This window comes from Trachurus japonicus, chromosome 17 (genome assembly GCF_045865225.1).
Source record: "Trachurus japonicus isolate A0001 chromosome 17, Traja_1.0".
Classification (NCBI taxonomy): Eukaryota; Metazoa; Chordata; class Actinopteri; order Carangiformes; family Carangidae; genus Trachurus; species Trachurus japonicus.
In genome coordinates this window covers 14,514,698-14,541,070 of record NC_140923.1, presented here as the reverse complement: position 1 = coordinate 14,541,070, position 26,373 = coordinate 14,514,698, and the positions used below count along the sequence as shown (strand labels likewise).

The window sequence follows — 26,373 nt, the reverse complement described above, 5'->3', positions numbered from 1 at the left end:
TGCTTATTTAAATAGGTATTTTGTAATATTAAAATGTTTTGAAATATAAAGGTATGAATTCTAGGTCTTCATCAAATGTAAGATATAATTATTACAAATTAAATAAATAAAGAAATGTTTATTCTGTGTGTAATGACCTAGGCTATACTGTAGCCTATGTATTAGTTTAACTTTTTGAATTGAATTACCCTAATGTGACATAGGCTAAATAAACTTTTCCATGATATTGTAATTTATTGAGATGCACCATAAGCGTATCCCAGACCGTCATCGTAAATTCTCAAATAAAAGCCATTGTCTTACAGACACCGGTCTATTGGCCGGGTCTGGCTACATGTTTAAGCACGTAAAAGCTGGTCTCAATTTGAAGCCGGGTCTGTTTTCTGCAAGGTCTTGTGAATCTGCAAAATGTCTCAAAGCCCACGATCGCCTGTTTGAGCAATTTTGAAGCTGTTTAATTCCTGCTACAGTTCTCAAAGACCCGGTCCGGTCCGATCCGCAGGTGTTGAAGCCCGGACCCGAAGCGGCTGGACTCACGAGCATTGATTCTCGGCCGGAACACAGCAAAATAAAAATAAAAAAAACGTGGTCCAATCCAACCCGGGTTATTAATAGCATTCATGCACGTTCCTAGGACGTGAGCTTGCAGCGCTGTGGAAACCCAGACTTAACCTGGCTTTTTACCTGGCTGACTCAAGCCAGCTGTATGGATGGACTAAACGGAGCAATCTGCCTTCGCATCATCCAATCATAGATTAGCTTACTAAATTTGTTTTATCAACTTCTTGGCGTGAGAAATATCATGTGTGGCGTGTGAGTGTGTGAACTGATTGAAATGCGTGTCTTGACTTGAGAGCCCAGAGTGACTCAGAACTCCATGGGAGACATGCTTGATTCCTGCGGCTCCATAGCCATAGCGGCACACCAGAGAAATTTATTATAATTTTTTTTCAGCGTGAGACATACAAGGTGTGGCGAGAGTGCGTGACAAAAGACCGAAAAGAGTGACTGTCACGCTCAATGCATGAGATTTGAGAGCCCTGTAATCATTGAGTCAATTGCAGCTTAGAAAATCTTGAAATTGCTAGGTGCTCTTGTTTGCCTCTGTGAGAGTGAAGTTACTTACTGTTCTCCTCATTATTACGGACTAACCTGCTGTAACTCTTTTTACCTTTTTTGCCCTCAGTGTTTCTGACAGCCTGTTGGCCTTTTACATATTACGTTACCCTCCCACGATATCAACAGAAAACTGTGGTCACAAGGGGTTTTAACGGGAACTGAAGTTGTTTGAACAGATGATGGTCAAACAGTATCATCATACTTCATCTTCAATTTGACCAGATTGCACTAACAGATGGACAGATTTCTGCATATTGGTGATTCATGTATGTTGCCCTTTAAGTTGGTAAATGTAGAGGGTACTGTATGTATTAGCACCACTTTTCATATGAGACAACCTGTTTCACACATGAGACTTTATTATGAATGGAAAGCTATCTGACTGCACTACAAGTCTTTAATCTTTTATGTTTGTTTTTCCATTCCCATATGAATGCATGATGGGCCTGTTAAAGGGATATTTCACCCAAAACTGATAATTCACCAATTTTCTACTCACTGTCATGCCAAGGAAGGGTTCGGAGAACTTTCGGAGTTATCAAAATTTGGAGTTCCAGTGGGGGTCCGGCTGGCAACAGATTTTCATAAATGGCGGCAGATAGTGCTCACTTTTAAATCGTCCAAAACAAACACTATGAAACATTTAAATACCTCCATACTGCTCATCCGTACTGACCCAAATGTCCTGAAGCCGCCGCATGAAAAAGTTGTTTGGTTGTTCGTTTGTCATTGTAAACCATTGGATGTATGATGTAAACACGGAAGAATATCTTGCAGCAAATCTCGCGCACATCAACATCAACAGAGCCACTGGGACCTACCACTACAACAAGGCTAAAAACAGAGGTCAAATCATTTTTTTCCGAACAACTTTTTCATGTGGCGTCTTCAGGACACTTGGGTCAGTACGGATGAGCAGTATGGAGGTATTTGGATGTTTCACAGTGTGTGTTTTGGACGATTCAAAAGTTAACTCTATCTGCCGCCATTATATGAAAATCAGTTGCCAGCCGGACCCCCCCTGGAACTCCAAAAGCGTTTTGATGACTCTGAAAGTTCTCCAAACCCTTCCTTGGCATGACCGTGAGTAGAAAATTGGTGAATTATTGATTTTGGATGAAGTATCCCTTTAAGTGCATACTTCAAAGGAAGACAAAATTACCAGACCTTTCTTTGCGTTTCTCACAGATGTGCCTACTGCAGTCAGCAGTAATACAACAGTCTGTTGAAGAGATTTCGCTGTTAAACATTATGGTTTGCATATTATCTAAAAAATTACTCCTTCATTTCAATCCTCAAGTAAAAGTCAATGGCAAAAATATTGACTGATTTTTTTTAATAAGCGTCAGTAAAAAAAAAAAAATCTAATTGATTGTTGAAGCTGAATTAGGCTTAAGTTTAGGGTTTAATGTAGAGAATGAATCACAGCTTGGATTCGGCATGAATAGCAACGAAGGGGTCCTCATCTCTGTTGCTGATCCTGAAGTGAGCTCGACCATCACCGCCCACATGGATCTGCTTCCCAGTGCACCTGCCTTCTTCCTTCTGGCCAGAAATGACGTCACAGTAGGTGCCACCAGGCATGCCAGTGTTCAGGGTCACATCCAGGTCCCTGAGGGCAAAGCCAAATTGTTTTAAAAACTGCAGAGCCACATTAAACTGCATGTTCTTTCCATCCTATTTTGCTGTGTGCAAACTGGATTGAAACTGGGAGAATGAACCACTTAAAGCCGGTAAAAACACACAAATATTTTGTAAAGTGACACTCACTTTAACATCGCAGGTGCTTTGAATGGCTGATTTTGCATTAGCGTTGTATATCATATTTTGTATTATTCAACTAGGTAAATAGTCCTCACCAGTCATCATTGTTAAAGACGATGAAACCACGATCACCACGACCAAAGGCGACCTGGTTGCTCTGATTGTCCCACCAGTTTGAGTGAGGCTGTCCATTGACCACGTTACGGAAGATGACCATGTTCCTAAAGAGGGAAGTAAAAATACAAAAGAATATCTATAAAAAAACATCCCTGATTGATCTGGGTCTTGTACATAACTGCATTTGGGAAAAGGTTCACATGTCCATATATCCTAAAAAAAAGAAATGCTGTAGTAACACTGCTGTAGTGAGATAGATTATATATTTCAGCTATTTGAAAAATTAAAGATGCAAATCAAAGATGCACAGAAAAAGAACAGATGTGAACAATACTCTCTGCATAAGGTCAACAGTGTGTTGTCTCTTGCTTTCTGAGGACTCACTTGATCTGACGCCATCTGTGCTCACAAACCCATCCATCTCCACAGGTCTGATCAGGGTTAATGGGAACAGACTTGGTGGATCCATCACTATGGCTGGGAGGGCCCATCCAGTCATTCTGATCCTACAATGATGGGTAAATGGGTTTAATAAAAGATGTTCCAAATACGCTATGCATAACATTTAATCAATGCTGCTATTAATAAGAGAACATACCTTTCCATTCACAATGTGACGGTTCCAGCGGAAGCTAGACATCACTCTGGTCACTCCGTAAGGATGGGCCAGCATGTAGCCAACAGCCATCTTGTGGAGCCTGGAGTCCCAGAAGGTAACGATGGATGCACCTCCAGCACCGTGGCCTCTCTGGTTGTCGTGGTTGTCAACGAAGACAACAGCATTACCATCAGACATGAAACCCCAACCCTCTCCCCAGTTCCTAGAGACAAGAATACAATTTTACTAATTAGGAGTATTGAAACTTGTAGTAAGGACAAGATAACCTCTTCTATTATATCACATTGATACATGATTTAAAGGTGTACAGAAATGGCCGTTTGTCCTGTTTGTCGCGCCGAGTTGTCACGAGCTGCAACACGAGTTTACCCGAGTAAGGAAAACGAATTTGATTGGTCGTTATCGAGCGGGCGGGATATTCAAAGCTTGGGGCGAGACCAAGCTCCGTGTGTGTGTGTCTCAGACGTTTGAATGACGGATGACGGATCCAATATCAGTGGCTGATGAATCGTGTACAGGCTGACGTATAATCCGTGCGCCTGCATTATCCAATGCAGAAAAAAAATACACACTTTCATCCCGGATTTACTCAAAAATAGAATGTTGCACAAAGTTTGGCCTACATTGTCTGATAGATGAGTTATTACACTAATTTTATGACCCATAGTGGGCTCAAATTCAATTTTCTTTTCTGTACACCTTTAAGAGAAAACATACCTGGTGTAACACAGCTTCTCGCCGTTCCATTTTCTGAAGACAGTTCCCAGTTTGGCACCATATTTGAACTCAGTTACCCTTCCCAGATGGACGTACTCTCTAAATGAGATGGACTCACCTCCCAGATCAATAACCTAAAGGGAGAGCAGCACATAATTTGTATCATCCACGCTCTGTGCGGTAGAATGGTTTATATTAACTGTACCCTTTGAGTGACTTGAGAATTGTCAAAAAACTGATGCAAAAAATAAAAGCTTTTGTTCTGTAGTAACAAGAAACACGTTGATGCTGTTAAACCCTCATGACTTTTTACTGAGGGCAGAGCAAAGTGTTACTTTTTAAAACCTGCAGCTTACAAACTTTAAATTATATTTTATAATCATGGGCTTGATTCATGAGCACAGCATGTGCTATTCAGGCGCTGTCAACTAATAATGACTTATTTTACTGCAACGCCTGCTCCCAGTGTGCTAGTGTTTGTGTTTTGCCATCTTGATTTCTTTGCTTGTTTTCCCATGGCTCTGCTGACTGCTGCTATGCGTTATCAGTCATGAATACCGAACACATGGGTGTTTCGTATTTCTCCAATCACAGGCTCGCAAACAGATTACAGCTGGGGTTTGGGCCAATCATGCACTTGAATGCAAATACATTTTTGTGGCGGCAGATTGTGTTTAGTGGCTGCATGTTTTCCCTAAAACCAGCTCAAACAAGTTCATCCAGCCTTTTGGTTCACAAGATACTCCTGAAAAACACACAGCTAGCATTATCAAACACAGAGACACACACCAAATATGCAATTGAAGGATATTTTATAAAATAGGTAGAGATATCAAACTGCTCCTATGTGATAAAAAAAAAACTACCTCTTGGAAGATAAAGGGTTTGGAGTCACTAGGGAACCACTTGGTGTTGAGGTTGTGCAGACGGCCATAGACATTAGCCAGGTCACCGGGCCACATGTGTTTGCAGGCATCCACTCTGAATCCAGCCACACCCATGTCAATCAGCTTGTTCATGAAGTCGGCCACCTTTCCCCTGACGTAATCCTTCTCCAGGGCCAGGTCCAACAGACTAACCAGACGACAGTCACGCACCTGGGGCAAGAAATATGCATTGTTTTATACTGTATATGTTTGACTTCAACTACTCGTGCTTGGCATGAATTTTACAATTGCAATGGTTGTTTCTTATTCATACCATATGACAACAATTAGATATGCACAACCACCAGTGTCTGACTGAAATGTGTTTTATGGATCTTTGAGTGGATGGAAAAAGTGCTGTTTAGTTTAGTGTAGTTTATTTATTTAGCACAAATTTAAATTAATGGTGCATGGAGGGAACGAAGCCGATTGGCTTGTACATAACACCCCTATAACAAATTACAACAAGAAATTTCTATGGCTAACAAATAAACATAGAAAAAAAGGAGATAAAGTGCATACATAATCAATATTATATATATTATATAAAAATTAGAAAAAATGGAGAGATAAAGAGCAAAGTGATCAGTAACAAATAGAGACAATAGAAATAAGGTACAAAAAATTAATTAATTGAAATCATAAAAAGACAGAGTAAGGATGTGGGATATGGAGAGAGCGGGAAATTCAAGAGAAGTTGAGATGTATTTTTAGCTGCTTTTTAAAAAGTGGATAAGAAGAAATGGATCTTAGTGAAGGAGGTAGTCTGTGAATTGTAAAATATGAATCGGGGCAGAATTGCATCGCTGTGACAGTTTCTCTCAGTCACATTCATTACCTGATAAGCATCAGTATAGTTTTCAATTTCACCGCTGCTTGTCTTGCACTTGTTGTCGTTGAAGTCCCATTGGGTGAACGGGACGCTGGGGAAGTCCTTTTTGGCGGCGTTGAACCAGCTTCCGCATGAAGAGTGGTTTCCCTCTCCGCCCCCGGCTCCACACATGTGGTTGATGACAGCGTCCACATAGATGTTGACCTGTTGGAAATATACATTACAGTCTGTGCAACACACCCAATCAATATTTATTTTCTGTCATTGGACTCTTTCACTCCATTTAAGGTCATTGTCAAGTCATAGAAATATGAAATATAAAGACACAGCATGAATATGTTGAATTTTCGATTCAAAAATGCCTTCTGTTTCAAAATGGCAGGTGCTTATTTTATAGTAAAGCAGCAACTGGTGTGATATGTATGTGGTAAGAGTTTGTTGTCTGGTACGAGGCTGTAGATTTACAAGATGCTGTCAACTGCAAAAGAACAATCCTACAACCTTTCATTAAATCACTGTTGCAGTGTAGTTTACCCCAACGTTGTTGCATCTGGTGATCATGTCTCTCAGCTCGTTCTCGCTGCCAGATCTGGAGCACAGGTTGTAGCTGATTGGCTGGTATCTCTGCCACCAAGGCCTCCAGGGACTGTTCAGTATAATGTGCTCATTTGGAGGCGAGATCTGAACAACATTGAGGGGAAACATTGCTGTAATAATCAGTTTTAGGAGTTTTAGGAGGAATTATCTGCAGAAAGAAGATGGTGTTTAACCGATGTAGTGAATAAACTGAACAGTTATTTACACAATATAGTTCATTTTAAACATCACAAGAAGAAGTTCAACTCATAAAGTGTTACATACTGTATACAGTAGTTGCTCTGGAAAAAATCTTGATGGTTATCCTTCCCTGCACTTGATATGTAGATATTTAGGGTGAGTGTTATAGTCAGGGTTATCCCGCACTGAGCTTGAAACTTACTTTTAAAAAAAGAAAAGAAAAGAAAAAAAACCTGCAAATTGTAGGTGCTAAAGGTGGCGGGAACATATGGTCTATAAAGGATGTTAAAGAGGTGCATGAAAAAAAAATCTAATTCTCAAATATGTCTTGGGCTTCAATTAACCATCTTATCAAAGTACCCTGTTAAGTTTTAGAAAGGTCCCTTTGTATCCACATTTTGTGCTTTCCACCAGCCTAAATAGACACTTGCTCTTTTCCTTCATTTTTAATCCCATTTTGAAATAAATGAACATTCATACTCATGCAGTGTTCAAAGCAGAAAACAACCACTGTATATATATAAAGAAAGCTGAAATCACCTGTTAAATTTATCATTCTCATGTACACAAAGATATACGGTACATAATTAAGACATATACATTTATACAGCCATTTGTGCATCATCAACATGCAGTCTGACTTACTATTAATTTATTTACAATGAAAAAGGACTAGAATATGCCACACACCTGTGTTCAGCCATACATACCTGAACTCCACCAAAACCATTTGGACCCAGGAAACGCTCACACTCTGCAGCGATGTCGGCCCAACGCCACTCAAACAGGTGGACGATGGCTGTCCTTCCATGCTTGATGTGAGGGTTGTGCTGGGCGAGGCCGAGCCCAAAGAGAGCCACCAGAATGAACAGCTTCATGCTTCCCTCGGATGAACCAGAAAAACACTCTCCTGCAGACTGGCTGTTAATATTTATACTGATTCTTTTTTTTTTCCACGGGCCAATGGGAGGCGGGCAAATATCAGCGTGGATATTAAACAGGTGCTTCTTTATCAAAATTTCCGACCGTCCTTCAAAACCAACAGAAGAAAAAACTGCTTCAACTACTCACATAAAAACTTGGAAGCAAAAGTTGTGAATAATGCCTTTCCCCAAAAATAAAAAATAAGAGGTTTAAAAAGACTAAAAATGTGCCAAATAATCAAATACTTTCCTATGTTTCTGTTGAAATGTGAGATATTTTTGGCGAGAGTTTTATCCTTTGCACAGGTCAAAACAAACCAAAGTCCAAAGAAATCACTGCTTTGTCATGTGGTGGTAAAATGGAGTTAAAGCATAGTCAATTCCAACATTAGCCCATCAAATCAGAATCTGCCTTGAGATGTTACCTTAATCCTAGCAATTCATAAATTTAAGCTCCCAATAATTCAAAAGTGAAGGCATAAAAAAATCCACTTAATTCTCTCAAAAGACAATCAGTTTTATATGCTGCAAAGATTCAGCAGCAACAGGCCCCTCCCTCGGGCTCGAAACATCACAATTACACTAATTAGTTAACTAGATTACACTGTAACACTGATTCAAATCCACTGACCATTTGGATTTGTCCTGGTTTAGAATTTGTTCACTGTGTTCAATAACCAGATTATGGTGCAACAGGCAGATTAAACCACTCAGTTCCAAAATCTTGATTTGGAACAACAACAAAAAGAAAAATCTATTTTGGGTTGAGCAAATAAAAAGCTGAGGCAGGCCAATACTGGATTAGTTATTTCTAATACATATAAACAATGTGTGAGTTTCTTGATGAGTGGTGGCTGTGGGGGGGGGGGGCATGGATACACTCAACATTTATTTTTCCAAAGCTGTGAAATTTATATCTAATCAGACCTAAGTGTTTATTAAGGAGAGACTGCCCTTGACATAAATTTGGAAATGAGCCCTAAATGTTGAATAACACTGGTAAATCTCAGAAGGCGTGACTGTTGTGTGGTCTTTTTTTAAATCAAAATAAATAGAGTGGCCTGTCACATGTAGAACTAAACCAGCCCTGACAAGATTTTCCCACCATGTAGGCCTACGTCAATCTGACTTTTATCCATGTGGGTAAAGGGCCATGCTGCCTGCCGCTGTCCCTGCTCAGGAGAGAGGCTTCTGTTTGTAACCTGCAACATACAGGACAGGTCAAAATGAGTTGAATCTGAGTCGAGTTACAGTCATAATAACAGCGACGTGTGTTTCTTTTTTTAGAGCATTATCACACCCCTCATGCTAATGTTTTTGTAACCCTGGTTTCTGGATAGGTAGCGTCACGTGCCAGGACCATGGGTGTCGCGGGTTACAAGGGGGTAAATAATTCTTCAACGAAAAAGTCACCGTTACGCCAGGACAGGACTTAATTCACTTCACTTACAGGTCAGGTTCAACGACGAGGCGACGAACAGGAGTGCAGAGCTACAGCAGAGCTCTCTCTCTCTGGAGTGTCTCCTTTTCCGGTCCCCACCAAAACAAAGGCACGTGGAACCAACGTCATCCAGCACATGCTTCCTCTATCTTCAAAACATCTATGAAAGAAAACTGAAAGTGATAATACAATATTATAGACTAAATTAATTAATTAATAAAATTAATAATACTTCATAATTTAAACACAAAATAAAACCAATGACATCATGTAGGCTAATAGGCTAAGAAAAATAATGCTAAGGGTAACAACATAAAATTCATAATTAAAAAAAATAAACACATAATAATCTACATGGTTACATTTTTATTAATATTTCATATGTAGGCTATGCGCATCCTTGGTGGTCTGCCGATCCCAGGTCTGCAGGTGCTCAGTGCAGCCACGCCCCCTCCTGTCCTGACTGTGTTCATAGCGGGGTAATGTGTTCATTAAGATACAGCAGGGGATTCAGATGAAACAAAACAACCTTCACCTTGACCCCCCACCCACCCAGTGGCAGAACAGACAGCACAACTAGCAGCAAGAGCAGAGAGCTCTGGCTGTGAACACTGGTCTGAGGTCATCAGAAGACCATGCTGACACTAGACGGACGGACAGCAGTAGTGTTGTGTTGATGCTAATAAGTTGTCCATGTAGGCTACACTTTATAACGAGTCAGAGCTATTGCTTTCTGTTGGATGTTTGAACCACATATTAACTATTAAACTTGCGAATCAGATCAAACAATTTTTGGGCATGGATCTAATTAACCAGATGATATTTGGCAGGCAAAAGTGGACAAACCTGCATTTAACAGTCAGGTCATTATTAAACTCCTAAATATCATCTGATACCAGACACTCTGATTAAGATCAGAGCCTGATTTGGCTGCTTGTGTTATTGTGTTTTCTTTGTGTGACGGGAGTTACACTTAAAAGACATAGCCCACTGTAAGGGCAAGTAAGACCAATAGTCAGTCATTTTCAAAATCATGATACACATAGATGATTTGTGTATGTTGCCCTTTAAGGGCCCTTTAAGGTTTGGCCAGTTGAGAGGGTGTTTATCACTTTCCCTACAGTCCAGCCCCTCTCACACTTACTGTGAATGGGAAAACAGCTGATTACGCAACAGTTTCCCTGTTGGTAAACAGAGCCTGTGGATACACATTCAGTTATATTAGGTTCAAACTCTCAGTGCAGTGATATTGAGGTGACATGACTGCTGGTGTGGTTTTAGGCATGTTTTTTAGTTTTTAATGCATGGACTTCATTCCTTTCAGTCTTAAAGTGTCACTAAAAAAACAAGTTCATCTCTCAAGTTAAATTTTTTAAAATGTATTTATTGTTGAGAATGTTTTTACAGCTTGGATTCAGCATGAATAGCAACGAAGGGGTCCTCATCTCTGTTGCTGATCCTGAAGTGAGCTCGGCCATCACCGCCCACATGGATCTGCTTCCCAGTGCACCTGTGTCCGTCCTTCTGGCCAGAAATGACGTCACAGTAGGTGCCGCCGGGCATGCCAGTGTTCAGGGTCACATCCAGATCCCTGAGGGTGAACACAAGACAAATTTTATAATAAAACCAAACCATACTGTAGGAGGATCCTCCTACAGTCTCCTTATTACACAGTAGCCTATTTTCTGTTGAAGCAGAACAAGTTATTTGGATCTTTCTGTACCATTGTTTGTTTTGTAACAGGAAACGTGTTTTTTTCAAACAAGTGGGGAAAATGGTGAAAAATTGCTATTTTAGATTTTAGAGTGGCTAAAGGAGATAGCCTATATGCAGTTATTGCTAACATATTAGCATTAGCATCTGTATATTTACCAGTCAAAAAGACATTTTCCAGAAGTTCAGCATCAAACATTATTCCTTTACTCAATTTCTATCTTTCTACTCTCTTTTACTAAAGTTAGCATGATAACAAGGTAATTGTGGTCTGACTGGTCCATTTCCAATAGCTAATCACTGTAGCTGAGTCTGCTCTGTAGGAGCAGCACTGCTCAAAAAAATCATAACATATTGTGTTGTAAATGCAATGATTTATAGTTGGACAAACAAATGTTAATGCTAACATCGGCTACAGTATGTAGCAATAGCCAAATTTACAACAGTAAAAAGCAACAGTGTATTACGATTACATTACTATTCCTTTAGGTGGGTGATATGTTTGTCAGTATCAGTTTGAGGATTAAGTCCTTACCAGTCGTCATTGTTAAAAACGATGAAACCACGATTGCCACGTCCAAAGGCAACCTGGTTGCTCTTGTTGTCCCACCAGTTGGAGTGAGGCTGTCCATTGACCACGTTACGGAAAGAGACCATGTTCCTAGAGGAGAGATCCACAAGAAGTAAAATCAGAATGTAGTTGTAGTGTGAAATAGTTTTTACACACTTGTGACTAAAGAGACATGAACGATGCTCAGTGCATCAGGTCAACGGTGTGTTGTCTCTTGCTTTCTGAGGACTCACTTGATCTGACGCCATCTGTGCTCACAAACCCATCCATCTCCACAGGTCTGGTCAGCGTTAATGGGAACAGACTTGGTGGATCCATCACCATGGCTGGGAGGGCCCATCCAGTCATTCTGATCCTACAATGATGGGTAAATGGATTAATTTTTTCAAATACACACCTTACATAACATTTTATCAATGCTGCTATTAATAAGAGAACATACCTTTCCATGCACAATGTGACGGTTCCAGCGGAAGCTAGACATCACTCTGGTCACTCCGTAAGGATGGGCCAACATGTAGCTAACGGCCATCTTGTAGAGCCTGGAGTCCCAGAAGGTAACGATGGATGCACCTCCAGCACCGTGGCCTCTCTGGTTGTCGTGGTTGTCAACGAAGACAAAAGCATTGCCATTGGGCATGAAACCCCAACCCTCTCCCCAGTTCCTGGAAACAAGAATACAATTTTACTAATGGGTTCTCTTCAAAAACATCAAAGTCTGGACAAAAAAATTACCTAAAGTCTATGATTCAGCAACTCTGAAATGTACCAGTTCTATGAAACAGTTTCTCCCAGATCCACTGGCGAGTAAGAACCTATTTGTCGAATCCAGCAATTTATACAGCAAATGGGGTTGTCACTACGCCATGGTTATATAACCTCTTCTAATATATCAGATTGATATACAATTTAGGCACACCAGCAGAAACACACATACCTGGTGTAAGACAGCTTCTCGCCGTTCCATTTTCTGAAGATAGTTCCCAGTCTGGCACCATATTTGAACTCAGTTACCCTTCCCAGATGGAAGTACTCTCTAGATGTGATGGGCTCACCTCCCAGATCAATAACCTAGAGGGAAAACAATGCATTATTCTTCTCATCCATGCAATCTGAAGTGGGAATGGTTTGTATTAACTGTACCATATCAGTGACTTGTGAACTGACAAAAAAAACAAAAAAACAATACAACAAATAATCCTTTTTGATCCAGCACTAATTCAAACCATATTTCTGTTGTTAAACCCTCAAGTCTTCAGTGGAAACAAAGTACTCTTATTGTTTTAGATCTTAGGCTACTTTTGCAGATTACATAAATTGGTTTTTGAGTTGAGAACCTTAAGCCTCAACGTTTTATATTACAGCATTGCCTGTACACTCTATACAGGCGAGTGGGTGTGGATTTGTTTATCAACTAGTGTTGGCCAGATATATATATATAGTGAATTTTATGTGTATCAGGTTTATAATGGTATGATCTGCCTGCCTAATATTAAAATACTCAGATTCTAAAACTAGAGCTGACAAAATCCTATCATATTAATTTGTGGAAATTATTCCTGATTCCCGTAACTTGTGGATTTAAAGATTTGCTGATGCAAATCTCATTTCCGGGTCATTTCTTATTTTGGCTTCTGTCATGAGACAACTCAATAGTTTTGTTTAATGTAATTAATAATGAATAGCTTATTTGTTTTAAATTAGTTTGTGTGCGTTCCAGCAAAAACTACCTCCTGGAAGATGAAGGGTCTGGAGCCACCGGAGAACCACTTGGTGTTGAGGTTGTGCAGACGGCCGTAGACAGCTGAAAGATCGCCGGGCCACATGTGCTTGCAGGCATCCACTCTGAATCCAGCCACACCCATGTCAATCAGCTTGTTCATGAAGTCGGCCACCTTTCCCCTGACGTAATCCTTCTCCAGGGCCAGGTCCAACAGACCAACCAGACGACAGTCACGTACCTAAAAATGACCATTTACATCACAGTTCATATCATTGTTAGTGCTTCATACTGATGTGAATTAAGTTTAATGACATAAATAGTGACTTGCTAATTCGCCATACCACTGAAAGCCTGGACCATAACAACAGTAACTGATTTTAGCACCCAGTTCAAGCTAATTGCATATAAATCAGCACTGGCGTATGTAACAGTTGGAGTCAGGGGCTTGAGCTATTTCATATCCAGTGCCACTATTGTGTTAGGTGTCCACCAGGGAGCGCTTTGACTCCACTGTTGGCAACATAGTTAGTCCACCAATCACATCACGGCTCAGCTGACTGCTGCTGAACAGAAGTTGGTGGTGAGTCTTCACAGGACAATTCTTGAATGACAATAAATCATATCACCTCATTTCTCCTTTTATATAGCCTACATGTAAATAAGCCTGTCAGCAGTCATGTCATCCATGTCTGGAAGCCACAACAAGTCTTCTGGTTTTGCAAAACCAGTCAACAGCTGTGGTAGAAGGATTAAGACTAGCCTGTTGACAAACTTGATTTTGTGTTTATTTGTGGAACAGTAAGTATGACATGATCAATGGTCCTGGTTAAGCTTTCAGTTTATCTGCCGCTAAATAATTGAGCCACAAAGCTAATTCCACGGCTTTTCAGCGGTAGAAGTTAGCATGCACACACACGTGCACACACTGAATTACGTAATGGTAAATATGTCTCCCATTTGCATATCATTACAGTTGGTGCATTGGAAACATCTGATTTTCACTTGAGATATTAAACCATTTGCTAGTCTCCAAAGTTGAAAGCTAAGATACAGTGTCTAACCCCCTTAGCTAATGTCCAACACATTTATCATATTTCAAAACAGCTGACTAAAGATGAAAATATCAGAAGGATTACTGGACCACTGGATGAAATACTGTCCAGACTTGCTCATTGAAAGTGAAAGCTGATTTGGGTAAATTAATCTCAAGAACTAGAATACGTGTTAAGGATCTTCATTTATATGGATCCTCTGCTGGTTTGATTCCAGTTCAGATTTGTGCAACTCCCAAATATATCAAATAGATTGCAGACTCAGAGTGAGTATATCATTGGATTGAGACGTCACAACAATTATCCATCTCAACCATTTGTTCTGAGCGGTATTCATTACCTGATTGGAATCTCCATAGTTCTCAATGTTGCCACTTCCAGTCCTACATTTGTGGTCGTTGAAGTCCGAATGGCTGAAGGGGACACTGGGGAAGTCCTTTCTGCCGGCGCTGAACCAGCTTCCACATGAGGAGTGGGTTCCCTCTCCGCCCCCGGCTCCACACATGTGGTTGATGACAGCGTCCACATAGATGTTGACCTGTGAGAAGAATGGTGGATGCAACACAACCAATCAACACCCCCCTTCTATCCCTTGTCATTTTCACTCCTTATGTTCACACATTGAGGTCATTCTTGGGTCAGAGGGATATGTCACAGTAGTACTGCTTGTGGTTTACTGCAATGTTGATGATCCCCAAACTCAAATATATGGCAAAGAACAGCAGCAGCTACAGTAAATACTTTAAGTAAAAGTGAAAATGGTGGCTCCTCAAGACAGAGACTTTAATTCGCATCAACTGTTGCAGTGTAGTTTACCCCAACGTTGTTGCATCTGGTGATCATGTCTCTCAGCTCGTTCTCGCTGCCAGATCTGGAGCACAGCTTGTAGCTGATTGGCTGGTATCTCTGCCACCAAGGCCTCCAGGGACTGTTCAGCACAATGTGCTCATTTGGAGGAGAGATCTGAGCAACACAGAGGGAAAGCATTACGATAATTACCAATCCCAAAACAGAAGTTGTCTGTGTACAGAAGACCAACGCTAAACAGTGGTCAAGGAAGTGGGCTATACCACTAGCACCAAGTTTAAATTAATTAGCGGCCGGATGTTATGTGAGTGCATTATAGAAAATGCTGGATATATTGCTTGATTTTGAACAGTTTTTTCAATCTTTATCCGTTCACTAGGTCAAATTTACTGAACTCTGCTAAAGAGATGTGAATTCTGATTATGCAGCACCTCGTATTCTGATTTTGTGTTGTAATCTATCTTCAAAATTAGAGTGGAGCCTTACCCTTCTTCAAATGTCTTTATTTATGTAGATGAATTTTACATTCACCTGGACAAACAAGCATCACTTGCTGGCTTCTTTTCTTTCTTTCTTTTTCAAATTAAAGTAATTTTTTGTCTGAGATAGACCATTTTTCTCATTTTAAAATTCAAAGCAAGGTGCAACCTCTCTATGAAAGGAAAGCTGTTACCTGATGATGTTTTACCTCTGTTCTTTTTAATTAAATCTAAGTCATCACAAGCTGCCAGGCAATTGTGCAAAGTCTGCTGAGCGTATCATCAGCACGCAGTGTTATTATAGGCACCTTGTTTTAAAATAGAAAGGGATGTGAGTTTCCTCCTTCTTCCAATACCTTAAGATTTACAGGCTACACACCTGTGTTCAGCCATACATACCTGTACTCCACCATAGCCATTGGGACCCAGGAAGCGCTCACACTCTGCAGCGATGTCGGCCCAGCGCCACTCAAACAGGTGGACGATGGCTGTCCTTCCATGCTTGGTGTGAGGGTTGTGCTGGGCGAGCCCGAGCCCAAAGAGAGCCACCAGAATGAACAACTTCATGCTGAGCCGGAAAAACACACTGTCTTACTGCTGCTTTACCTGTAGTATTTATACACAGATTCTCTCTCAGCAGGACCAATGAGATGCTGGAAACTATCACCTCGGAGGTTGAACAGGTGCCTTTTTCTCATGGTTTCCTCCCTTGTTTCAAAATATCAGGAGAAAAAATAGCTTAAAAACATACAGATAACAATAAGCATATACATATACAAGAAAACAAGAAGTCTTAATAATGTCTTTGTCCTATTAAAAATCAACTCATATTTTCTGCAGTGTCAATAACATGACTGTTGCACTAAATTTTATCCTCTGTTGGAATCACATTTTCCTCAATATGTATCGTTAAGGTGAATTTCCAAGTTTCCGCAGTAATATTACCCCAGAAAACATAATTTCTTGGCTTTGAACATCATAATAACACTACATTAAGACTGTAAATTAATTGCACAGACAGTTTGGATTTCTCCTAGTTTAATAAAAACCAGTGGATGCTGCAACAGGGAGCTTAAATGCACCCGTTATACATTAGTTTATTTTGTCTTTTTTTCTTGTCTTGAACTTGATACTTATAAATTTCAAATAATTTCTCAATTCACCACAAGTTAATCTCTGTTCAGAAGTAAAATAATACACACTTGTCTTAAAACATGTAGTATATGCGTATTGTTTATCCTTAATTTGTACTTTTGAAAGCTGAAGGTGTACCAAGACGCCCTTCCGAGATATAAAAATATATTATGTCTGATAATATTTTTAAAGATGAATATCTTTATTCAAGTATTAGTAATAAACAAACAATAACTATGCTAACAAATTGTCATGATACTGTGTCTTACTATATTATCTTATGGCAGTGGTCTGCTTTACATTATCACAGGAAAAATACGTATGTTGGAGGTGCAGCAGTTACAAAACATGCCTTGTATAACCTCACAGTGTTGTTATCCACTTTGCATCAAGGAAAACCAATACAGATAAGCTACACTCGAGTGAGAAAGGTGAGAGGTCAAATAGTTATGTAAAACAAGTTAACTAAACCAGCCCTGACAAAACACAGGCATTTTCCCATGAGGGGCTTCAATCTGACCCACTGCTGGTTACTGTATTTAGGTTAAGGTTCATGTTAGCTCAGGAGAGATGTTTGTGGTATACTGCATGTGAGGTATTGATGCTAAGGTCTGTTCACGTAGTCCATTGCTACTTTTCTTTGACTGTGTTGCAGCTGCAGTACTTTCTACAGATCCCTGGATCCTGGCCTCTCCTTCACCCTTCATAAGTATTGAGTATTGAACGCTGAATTATACATGGTGAGCTGGATCAATTGCCTATGAATGCTGCTGCATTTAGGGCTCTGGTATATTTGTAAAATTCATAAGGTGTTGGCATTTCAACATCACAGTGCCTAAAAGACAATGTCCTGAGTGTTTATAATTGTTGTTCTCTAAACCTAAAGCTCTGTTTTTAACATCCACAAATAAAAATAAAAAATTCTTATGAATGTTTTATCACCATTTTCTTTCTTACACTGCAGCTCTGTCTAATACTAAATTTGTCTATTTGGGTTCATTTATGAGAGGTCTAAGAAGGAGGTTGATGACATTTGTACAATAAAACTATTGTGTGTTTTATTATAATGTTTTACAATCATTTCTATATTTTGTCTAACTTTTCTACAAATTGTATTTTAATAAGGTCAGAAAAACATATTAAAATATAGATTTTGCATTCAAATATCAGAATGGCACATCCTAATTCTGTGCAAATAGGGAATCATATTAATTCCTGAATGTGTTGCACAACCCCGCAGCGGTGATACACTGACTGTCAGTCTAATGTCAGTTATAGCCCTGGGCAGCATGTCATAAGGGCTGTGGTGGGATGTGCTTTCATATAACAATAGCTCCTCCAATGGTTCTTGGGAGAAACTGCTCCACTTGAGAAAAAAATATACAGCCTATACCTGCAACATCATGTCCTACAACAACATTTTCCCCTGCAATAAAATGCATATTGAGGCAAGTAGACATGATTATTTTTGCTCTTCATATATGAATTCAATTAATCTGCTTTTAATATGATCACATACTGCAAGTTTTAAAAAAAAAAATCTGTATTTTTGATAGTATGCCATACCATTGCTCAACAGGTTTAATGTCTCAGCAGCAGAGCCATATGGGCTCAGTGCTCAACATTAACTACATAAAGATGTATGTCCTATAGTGACACAAGGGATGCTTTGCATAAAAAGGGCAGTGAATGCCACACTGACTGTAGTTTTGTGTGTGTTGAAGCTTTTGTAAACAAGGCCTGGTGTGCCTCATCATGCTTCATCCCCACCTGCTTACTGTCTGGCCCGGCTCCCGCCCCTCCCCACCCCCCACCCCCCTGCCGAGAACGTGTCAAACGGACGGCTGACCTGCCTCACTTGGGTTTCGTTCCGGGTCATCGCTCGCAGTGAGTCTGTGGGTCACAGGCACGTTCACGGTGGAAACACTCACTAATAACTCATCTCTGTGCAGACCATAGCCGTTGACACATAAGGACTAAAGGGATAAAGATCTAATTTTACAGTGCAGGTTTTTGCAATGCACTGTTCTCTAGTGTTGTGTAAGTGTCAAAACAAGAGGGGACAAAAGAAACAAACAAAAGAACGCTTCTGCAAATCTTCGTATTTGAATACTCAAGTTAAGGCCATACAGCTTTGGTTCATGATGAAGTATGAAACTGTAATATAATAGTAAGGCGGGAACTGACACAGACTTTTTGTGTTGTAGGCTTCAACATAATATATAGTACATAAACAAAACCCTAACTGAAATAGGCTGTTGTACAAATGGTGCTAGAAGTAGGCCAGATTTAATTATAATATTTACGCACAATTATGTAAATGTTGTTTCCAGTAATTCACTCTGTTGTACACAATGAAAGTGAGAAGATTTTTTATATTTAAAGCTGTTCATGTGCTGTTTATCATGTGACTTTCACACCCTCAAAATGGATTACTCAAAGTCAGATGGCGTTTTTTTTTTTTTTTTTTTTCGTTCGATGCCAAAAAAGGAACAATACTTTAACACTGAATCATGTAAGACTCCTTTTTGAATCACACTCATGATGCAGCATTGCTTTGTGGGAAGAGATGTCAAAGTGGGAGTTAAGGCCCGAACTTGCTCACATTTTCCCATGGGCCCCGAAAATTCCAGTCAGACCAAAGTCCTTTCCTGTATGGACAACACAGGACATACCTCCGGAGGCGATGAAGGGTTTGGGGGGACAAAGCTTTCTTTCACAGCCCATGCTCAGAGACCCAGGTGAAGGGAGAGAAGCTGGTCATTTGATTCCCGCCCCTGGTTCTGTCATGGGAAAGTGGAAGAGTCATAACGAAGGAGGGAGGGGGGGGGGGTTGGGAGGGCTGCCTGAAGACAGTGAGGATGGAAGAGAGAGAGAAAGATAAAAGGAAGAAGGGAAGGAATGGGGTCAGCAGGTTAGGAGAGAGAAGGAAGAAGAGAGAAAAGAATGAGAGGTGAGTGAGTGTGTAGTGTTAGCTGAAGACAAATGAGGAAAATAAGGGAAGAGGGGGAGCGTGAGATGGCGGAGGGGGTGCTGCTGTAGTTCAGGGTAAATCAGGAAAAACACCGAGGGGGTGAGTGGAAAAATCGAAGGGGGGGGAGTGAAAACCATTAAGAAGAAAAGAGGAGTTGGGGGAAGGATAAGAAACTGTACTGTATGTGCCTCGTCTTCTTACACCTCAAAGAGCCATAGGTGAACAGATAGCACATGGCATGTTGCTGGATAAAAACACAGACTGGTCTGAACTGGTGGAAATGATACAAAGGAGGAAAAGTTCACGTCCAGCACAGAGTTCAGTGGACACAGCTGCATCACTCACTGCCTTTGAAACTATAAAAAAATCAGCACTATATTGAATGAAAATGTATCAAATGAAAACTATATCCACAGCCTGGTGAAAGTCTGATGAAAAGCATTTGTTGCTTCACTGGGTATTGCAAAAATTTACTGCCCTTAACTTTGCCTGGCATTTTAATGATCCCAGTAATGCCATCAAGTGTACTAACAAGTGTTTCTTCCTCCGACAAGACGTGTGTCACCACATTTCTCCCTTTACGGTTTTAAAATTTTCAACAGATGAATCTCTCTTTGGGAACTTTTCAGGTTTCCTTGAGTAAAAGCAAGCATATACCAGCAAGGAGGAGAAAGTCCTATAAAGTGAAATGCACAAGCTCTTCCAATGGAAAGTTTCAGCCCACTATCCCCCTTTTTTTTTTTTTTTTTTTGCCATGATGATATGTTGTGCAGATGTTGGGAAAAGCTTTCCATCTCACTGCAAAGAATAACAGCAGCAGCGGAAGTCCCCCAGGAGAGGTTCACGCTCTGAAACAAACTAATACACACACACAGTCAGACACATTTGCACACACAAATCAAATGGTGAGCACACGCACGCGCAAACGCACTCACGCGCACACATATGCATTTGCAGACGTGAACTCAAGCGCCTTGATGTTTTCAGACAAATCATCGAATCAGACGCTGCACATGCTCTTCATCCAGCCTGAGAAGACACTTTTTACAGGTTCTTGTTGAGACACATGCTCATCACATTGAGACATTAAAGGAACATGTGTAGACTGTAATCCTGACCATATACAATATTATAGTGTTTTCAAAAATGAAAGTGAGTCTTAAATCTTTTTATTAGGCCAACAGTAGCTGGGTGTAAGAAGGATTACTAGTCCAATAAGAAATAATTGTCTTTATTAGTCAGTCTTTTTGTATATTTGTATCACCTGATCATCTTTTACAATGTTGCAAAGTAAAGTTTCTATAGTCTGAGGTGCCGTTCTCAAATCTCTAACTTTTTTGTCTGAACAACCAGGAACAAGACTTGGGTCACGTTCAGACTGCCTTGAGCCCTGTGTGGGAAAAAAAGCAGCCCCCTCACTCATATGAATGAGGCCAATCCGGCGACACAGCGGGGGTGTCAACACTGTGTCAGGAAAAAAGGAAAAAAAGTTGAACCAGATTCAACTTTTGGGCGCAGCACAAGTGATGCAACAAGACACTGCCATATGTTAACATGCTCACAGTGACGATGCTGAGCAGATTTGATGTTGTTTAGTGGTGAACTGACCGATTACCACTATTACCACCCATGGATAACTTCAAATAATATTGTTAAATTATTTAAAGGTCCCATACTTCATCATTCTCTGGTGCTGTATTTGAGGTTTTGATATTCCTAATAGGTTATGGTATTTGTGGTTTGAAGAGCCAAATACCATATCTCCATCTCCTCTCCAAATCTCAATTTCCTCCCTCAGGCTTCTCTCTGTGGAGCTTAACAGCAGCGAGCCAATCAGAGGAGGAGTCTCTGAGACACTCCTCTGATTGGCAGAACTATTTTCTCAGAGATCAAATAAAAACATAGCAGGGAAACACTCTGAGAGACCAAATGCTGCCAGGTTGGATGGTGGGTCCAGGTGGGCGGGGCTTGGGGCCTGGCTGAGAGCGGCGACTGCTTTGTTGTGACATCACAAAGTTACAGAAGTCCTGACAGCACATTTCAAGGCTCATTTTCTAAATTCAGGCATTTCTCTGTGGACTGAAGGTTTGATACTTTCACAGTAAAAACCTATATCTGTTTTATAATCAAAAAAGACATGTATATCTCACTTTGGACAATGTGGGACTTGCACTGTCATAATGTATGTACGTAAAGTATGCACAACCTTCAGTTTGAAACACAGCCTTTTCACTTATAAGTTTGTCTCTAAGTCGAACCCCTGATGACATCATCAACATCAGAGTTAGAAATGCTCAAGCAGGTCTTTTAAAGAGATGTGATCCACAAGAATTAATATTAATATAACCAAATCAAACAAAAATGTATGAAGACGTGCTTTGCACTACATACCTTCAAGTAATTTTTTAATAGGACTTAATAGGAGGAATGCCGTTGAGCTGCTTGTGACTGGAAAGTTCACCATAAAATTACAGATGGAGTCAATTTTATGATCCTCTTTCACAGTAGTCAGCGGGAAATGAGAGCTTTGCTTTCATGGTCATAAGCTGAGCAACAGTTTTACTGTGAGGAAAAATTCCCGAGCTCCCCTGTACTGAGTGCTTCTGAGATGTTTGTAGTTTCTCCTCCTCAGACATTTGTTGCCTTTTATTCTACAATAACAGGGAATTGAATGGTGGAGGGTTTCAGTTGTGGCGTCTTTGGGAGAGACTTGAATCCACCTTTGCCTCATTTTCTGTGATCTTTTTTTTCCCTTCCTCTAGTATTTCACAATATTTCTAAGAAATGCAATCACCAAAAACAAAAAATAAAAGTTGTGAGGAAACTGCAGTATTGATTTTATGAAGTCTTTATATAACATTTAAGAGGGGAATGTGCAGAATGAATTCCATATGAATGCAAGCGCACGTTAAATCAGCTCTTGTTTAAAAAATCTGTGAATTTTTAGAGAGCAGCAGTAATCCCTTTGAGTCTCTCCCACACCTGACTGACTGTCAGCCTTTTCCATGATATCACCGCTGGCTTTGTGATATCGAGACTTTCCTTTGTTTTGCGCTGCTCTGCTCCTCAAGAGCAAGGAGGGAGGAAGATGAGAGGAGGCTTGCTGAAGGGGTAGAGCAGGCAGGCATCTTTCAAAATAACACAAAATCAGCCTCGCTTTTATCAAGCACATCCTGGAGTCAGTAATCCCTCACATCGGCCCCAAATAACGTCTGTGAATATGATTTCACTACTTTAGTTGGTTATCTCTAAGACTGGATATAAAGTGAGTGTGAGGCACCACTGCTGTTATAGTATCAAATATTTTGGTCTGTGGAAACACGTAGCTTTTAATTGGCAACCGCGCAGCACCTCAAAACGCTCACCAGATGATGAACATCCTCACTAAACTGCAACAATGTGCAGGACAGATGTCTGTCTGTGGCACAGGAGGTAGTATTACAGCTCTGAAATCAACTCTTAAAACACTCCTTATCCTCTCCCTCGAGAAAAAATAGCAACAAGTCTTTAAAAGCAAAGACGCAGCGCTGTAGGTCTGTAGGCTTATACTTAAAGAGGAATAATCACAGGTTGTAAAGTTGGCACAGAGAGGGAAGAGCTTGGCTGTAAACCTGGACCTGATCTCACACTTAATGAGCTTTTGTATAAATGTACCGAGCACCCAGGGTTTGTTCTTTCGCAGATTTTATTTGTTTTTTTTTATCTTGTAAACTGCGTTGTCCAAGATTTGCCAGATCTGTCCAAGTTCCTGTCTTCAGCTTGGCTGCCTCTCCGCGCTCGCTGCCATAACAGTAGCCAAGCACTACCTCTGTGCAAGACACTGGCACACACACTCATACACACATATGCGGTGGACGGAGAGAAGGTCAATACATAAAGTTAATCTTGTTTTATAAAATAGAGCTTAACTTTCATAATATAGATAGAAAGCTATCAGTCTGAAAATGATTAAATATAATATGTATTATTTGAATTTTCACTTTCATTTTCTATCACTTCAAGTCAGACTGATTCATACAGGTCCTTACTTTACCTCTTAAATCAGTTTCAGCCCATAATCTTTGTCACAAAAACTTAGAGAGTGACCATTACGCACACCAGGAAGGTCTTGACATATAAGTACTTGTAACTCCTAATTGATGTCCCATGTCTTTCAAGCAATGCACCTCCTTTAGTCCTGTGAGCTCCAAACACATGTCGTATTAATTAAGAAACAATGCCTTCTTTCTCAGTGAGACAGAGACAGCGAGAGGAAGAGGGAGGGAGGGGGAGGAGGAGGAGGAGGGAGACAAGGAGGTGGAGTAATAAAGCTCAACACTGCTCCATGGTCTGATACATTTAACCCAGTTCTTCAAGAGAAAAAGTAAGACTCAAAGTGAGACAGTGATTCTGCAAAAAAGGAGTTATGATTATTTCAGATGTTTGGGAGAATGAGAGAGAAAAAAAAGACATGAATCATACAGTAGACTGTGGCCTTCATGGTCACCAGCTCTTAACCCAGCTGAACACCTGTGGGAGCAAGATGTTAGACAGCGCTCCGCTCCGCACCACCTTCAAAACACCAGATGAGGGGAAAATCTTTCAGAAATTCATACCGCAAGTTTCGAATTTCAAAGAACTGTTCTGCACTACCTTATGCAGCTTTTTCCTTATGCTGATTTATGTGCGTTTGTCCTTTAATTTGTCTGTCTGTATATTCAAAGAGGGATCTTCTAGATTTAGATTTAGTTTCATTAGAGGGGGGTTGGGGTCTCTTGAAGACCTGTCTCAAATATCTAATTGTAGCTTCTTTAACTTGATTGAATTTGCTTGTGGAGCAGTTTTCAGACACAGTAAATTAATTCAAAATATACTCGATATCCCACATTTCCTGTCACTCAGTGTGACCCCACACATACTGTGTTTCCTCACCGCCTAAAGAAAACTATGTATCTCCAGATATGGTGACATCTAATCCCTCAGAATATTTCCCGCTCACCAGTTCCTCTCCTGTTATACGACACATCCAGAAACCTTGTGGATGATCTGAAAAATCACAAATCTGAGAGCTCAGTTGTTGCTCTTCTCCTCGCTGTTTCCTCTCCATCCAAACACCCCCTGCTTGTTTTCCTATTCCTATAGAGATTTCTGTATTTCACCACCATGATGTTGGCCATGGTACCATTTAGGTATGAGAATGGATGTTGACACAGAGGCTCTGTAGAATTTCCAGGAAGTTAATTTTGGAGGACGTCCACGAGGCACTCTGGAAAGATCCTCTTCAAGCCAAATCAAATTAGAACATCCCCAGTTGTGAGAGTTTGCAGCTGAATGAGGTTCACCCTGTACAACCTGTCCCGGGTGTCTATTTTCTGTCTATTATCTGCTTTTCCCAAACCACACCATCATCACAGAGGACCATTGCACATCATAAACACGCTGCATGCGCTCTGAGGATTGAGAGTGCAGTTGTGTGTTCCCAACACTAGGGGTCTCTCTAAGGATTTACTGAGTGGAGGGCAAGGTTGCTGAGGAAACAAAGTGACAATTAGAGAAACCACTGGTACCAAATTAAGCTCATCTAGTCAAGCAGGGGGGTGAGTGTGAGTAGGTCATCTTGTGCCCAGTGACTCCATCAGCGCAGCCTTGAAGTGGGCACTTGGTTTATTGACTCTTCAAACTCACCAAGGGCGCAGGTTTGTGCAGAGATCTCTCCCCCTTTTCTCATTCTCGGTTTCAATTTGAGGTTCAATTTCAGTTTTCTTCACTGGCATGAAATCTGAAATATGTTGCCAAAGCATATAGGACCGGGAATGTAACAGAGAAAGAAAGAAAAAAAAAGAGCAGTATAGTGATTATAGTGCAACTCTTTCATCTTCCTCTGTGTATCACCAGTTTGTAGTGTTCAACAAATCTTTTGAGTGATGTGTTTTGCCAGTTTTCTGTCTTCCACACACACATTCCCCAGTGGTGGAAAGTGCCTGAGAACATTTCCTCAACTTCAATGAGCAATATTTGAGTATTTCCACTTTCTTCTATTCTGCACTTGTAGTCCACAGTATTTCAGATTGAAATATCATACTTTTCTGCTTTATATACTTACAGATATAATGTATTTTTGTTCAACAACAACAACAACAACAACAAAAATACAAATGAATTCAATTGCAGTGTTGCAGCCAAGATTTTAATAACCCCCCTGACACCACAGACCAAAAGAAATGTTTGATTAGCCACCAAAAAGAAAACTTTAATTTTATTACAGTAATTGGCATTGCTCTGGTCAGTTTCCCTTTATCATATCCAAAAAGTGAAAGTATAAGACTCAACAGCTGTGTAATTAGCTGGTGTTTATCACAGCCTCGTGACCTCTGTTTCCTTAATGTCAGCTCTTTCCAACGGTGTTTAAAGGGGTTTTTTTTTTTTTTTAAGGAGTATGAGCTGCTTTTGTGTTAATGAATGTGTTACTGGTCAAATGATGCACAGACAACGTGAGCGAGAGACATCCTACATACTGTAGAAAAGACCCCATGTCAATGTCAGTGGTTGTGAGGTACATATCCTGCCCCCTTCCCCAGTAATCCAGGAAACATATCAAGCCACATGTGTTATTGGACTGACAATATGTTAGCAAGTCAACAAAGTACAGTCAGTCTCTATGATGATTGCATGCTGCTGATAACAACACTGCTGCCATGCTCCAGAT

General features: G+C 40.4%; 2 protein-coding genes across 2 annotated transcripts; both read right to left on the bottom strand.

Moving 5' to 3' along the window:
* Nucleotides 1–2,442: 2,442 nt before the first annotated feature.
* Nucleotides 2,443–7,881, bottom strand: LOC146970320 (alpha-amylase-like). Its single transcript, XM_085804642.1, has 9 exons — nt 7,582–7,881; nt 6,629–6,775; nt 6,101–6,298; nt 5,203–5,433; nt 4,337–4,470; nt 3,599–3,821; nt 3,385–3,506; nt 2,979–3,104; nt 2,443–2,731 (listed from the first exon to the last, which is right to left on the bottom strand). The coding sequence occupies exons 1-9, from the start codon at nt 7,747–7,749 to the stop codon at nt 2,542–2,544; spliced, it is 1,539 nt and encodes a 512-aa protein (XP_085660768.1). The 5' UTR covers nt 7,750–7,881; the 3' UTR covers nt 2,443–2,541.
* A 2,722-nt stretch (nt 7,882–10,603) lies between these two features.
* On the bottom strand, nt 10,604–16,162 carry LOC146970319 (alpha-amylase). The gene is made up of 9 exons (XM_085804643.1): nt 15,980–16,162; nt 15,111–15,257; nt 14,635–14,832; nt 13,250–13,480; nt 12,457–12,590; nt 11,962–12,184; nt 11,753–11,874; nt 11,484–11,609; nt 10,604–10,826 (listed from the first exon to the last, which is right to left on the bottom strand). The coding sequence occupies exons 1-9, from the start codon at nt 16,145–16,147 to the stop codon at nt 10,637–10,639; spliced, it is 1,539 nt and encodes a 512-aa protein (XP_085660769.1). The 5' UTR covers nt 16,148–16,162; the 3' UTR covers nt 10,604–10,636.
* Between the last annotated feature and the right edge of the window lie 10,211 nt (nt 16,163–26,373).